The sequence below is a fragment of the Leucopleurus acutus genome (genome assembly GCF_964270905.1).
Source record: "Leucopleurus acutus genome assembly, chromosome: 13".
Classification (NCBI taxonomy): domain Eukaryota; kingdom Metazoa; phylum Chordata; class Mammalia; order Artiodactyla; family Delphinidae; genus Leucopleurus; species Leucopleurus acutus.
In genome coordinates this window covers 64,832,027-64,833,943 of record NC_139155.1, presented here as the reverse complement: position 1 = coordinate 64,833,943, position 1,917 = coordinate 64,832,027, and the positions used below count along the sequence as shown (strand labels likewise).

The window sequence follows — 1,917 nt, the reverse complement described above, 5'->3', positions numbered from 1 at the left end:
CTCAGGCATACAGACGTGGGAAATGCTCCAACAGAGAAGGTTCCATCAGCTCAGAACCTAGTGTTTTGGTTGTTAAAATGATCATTTGCCAAGCCTGCCCTAGTGCACCCCCTGTGTCCCCCACGGAAGAGCAGCCTGCTATGGGGTGAGAGCTGAGGGCTGCTCCAGGGAGCAGCAGAGCAGAGTCAAGGTAGGAAGTGGAGGAAGGTTGGGCCCACGGTGTGACTTGCTGGCCGGGCTGGTGGCAGAAGTAAATGCATGCACTGTAGAGACTCCCCGAGTGCCCCATTGCTGGCCAGGTCTCTGGTTCCTGCCCAGGGCTGTACTTAGGTGTCTCACACTTGAGGCCTTTGCAGGTCCTGACTTCGCCACTCCCCTGGGCTTAGGTTTTGGCTTCTGTGGTCTGCGTACTAGTTCCTTTAATTCACCTTTTTCCAGAATCCAAAACTGCTTTTTCTGGAGGAGTGGGGATATCTAATTCATCCTCTGTTGGCTTCCTGGTTTTAGATCTTCCTTTACTTTGTTTGGGTTTCCAGGTGGCAGCTCAGAGTACGGATGCTCACTTGTCCAGTGTAATCAGAAGTTCCCTGACAGGTGCTCTAACATGCACTCTCCTTTCATTCCTGGAAGAAACCCTTTGTGATCCTGCTTCTTTAAAAAACACTGTTCCACTTGGTAATATTTTACTCGAGACTTTTAAGAATCTATACTTATGTATGGGATTGTACTATAATTTTCCTTTTTCTTTTTCTGACATTTTGTGTCAAAATTTTAATAGCTCCGTAAGAAGAGTTTTATATCTTGTTGATGTTTTTGAAAGTTTTCTCATCTCTGAACTGCACTGAAGCCTGGTGGAATGTGAGTTAGCAATTCACTCCATAGAATGGGACAGAGGAGAGGTGAGAACATGTGGAAAGCTGTGGTCACTATTTTAGAAGCCCTGCTTGCCAGAGAAGGCAGACAAAACTTCAGGATCTGACCTCTTACCACTGGCCTATGGTAAGAGACTGGGTGTTCAGTCGTGTTCCTTAAAATCACCTTGGAGGTGGTGGTGATCCTGGGGAAAGCTCAAGAAATTAAGTTTGGCAACTTATACTCTCTGAAGCCCAATGAGGGACAGAGATAAAACCCTGATTATTCTCATTTCAGCCAGCTGCTGTCAGGGCCAGGGAACCCTGGGCTGACACCAGCAGAGAAAGGGCTGGAGGTTTATGACTGGAAATTGCAGGATGGAAGGAGGGGTCTGGGACAACCTGGGGTTCCTGCTGTTGTGGGTGATTGAGGCCTGGGTTGTTCTGGCCCGAAAGAAGGAGGCTCAGTGCTGTGAAAACCCATTCAGGGCCTTCCCTTCCCTGCTTCAGGTCCGTGGAGATGAGCAGACAGGACCCTCTCAGCCTCTTGGCTCTTGCAGCACAGAGCCTGCTGAGTGACAAAGACTCAGCCATATGCGCCCTGGAGGAGCTTCCTGTGGGCCTCTTCCCAATACTATCCACTGCAGCCTTTGATGGGGGCCACACGAAGACTGTGACAGCAATGGTGCAGGCCTGGCCCTTCCCCTGCCTCCGTCTGGGATCGCTAAGGGATCAGTCAGTAACTCGGGACCTGTTGGAAGCTGTCCTAGATGGACTGGAACTGGGTCCTGCCAACATTGCTTGCCCCAGGTGACTGCACAGGTCGGTTTGCTGGTAAGGGCACCATGAGTTGAGGAAGGGGGAGCTGGGTCCAGTGATGTGGGGTCCAAGGATGTGCCAGAATCTCCTGCTGGTGCAGCATCAGTCACTGGGAGTCCTTGAGGCCATCATTCAGAGTACCTGGCGTGTTTCAGAGCTGATCATGCTGTGAGGTGGTTGAGAGTGTGGTTAGGTTCCTGGGTGTCTAAGAGGCGGGGACTGAGCAGGATCTGAGGGTGGATGAGGA

The 1,917-nt window shown here is 50.9% G+C and overlaps 1 protein-coding gene across 1 annotated transcript in view; it reads left to right on the top strand.

Annotated features, from left to right (window-relative positions):
• Positions 1-1,371: 1,371 nt before the first annotated feature.
• Positions 1,372-1,917, top strand: part of PRAME (PRAME nuclear receptor transcriptional regulator) — a gene marked incomplete at both ends in the record, with an annotated part of 1,107 nt that continues 561 nt past the window's right edge. Inside the window, one exon of the mRNA XM_082853733.1 lies at positions 1,372-1,661. Coding sequence (XP_082709859.1) covers positions 1,372-1,661 — 290 coding nt within the window. The remainder of the gene's footprint in view (positions 1,662-1,917) is intronic.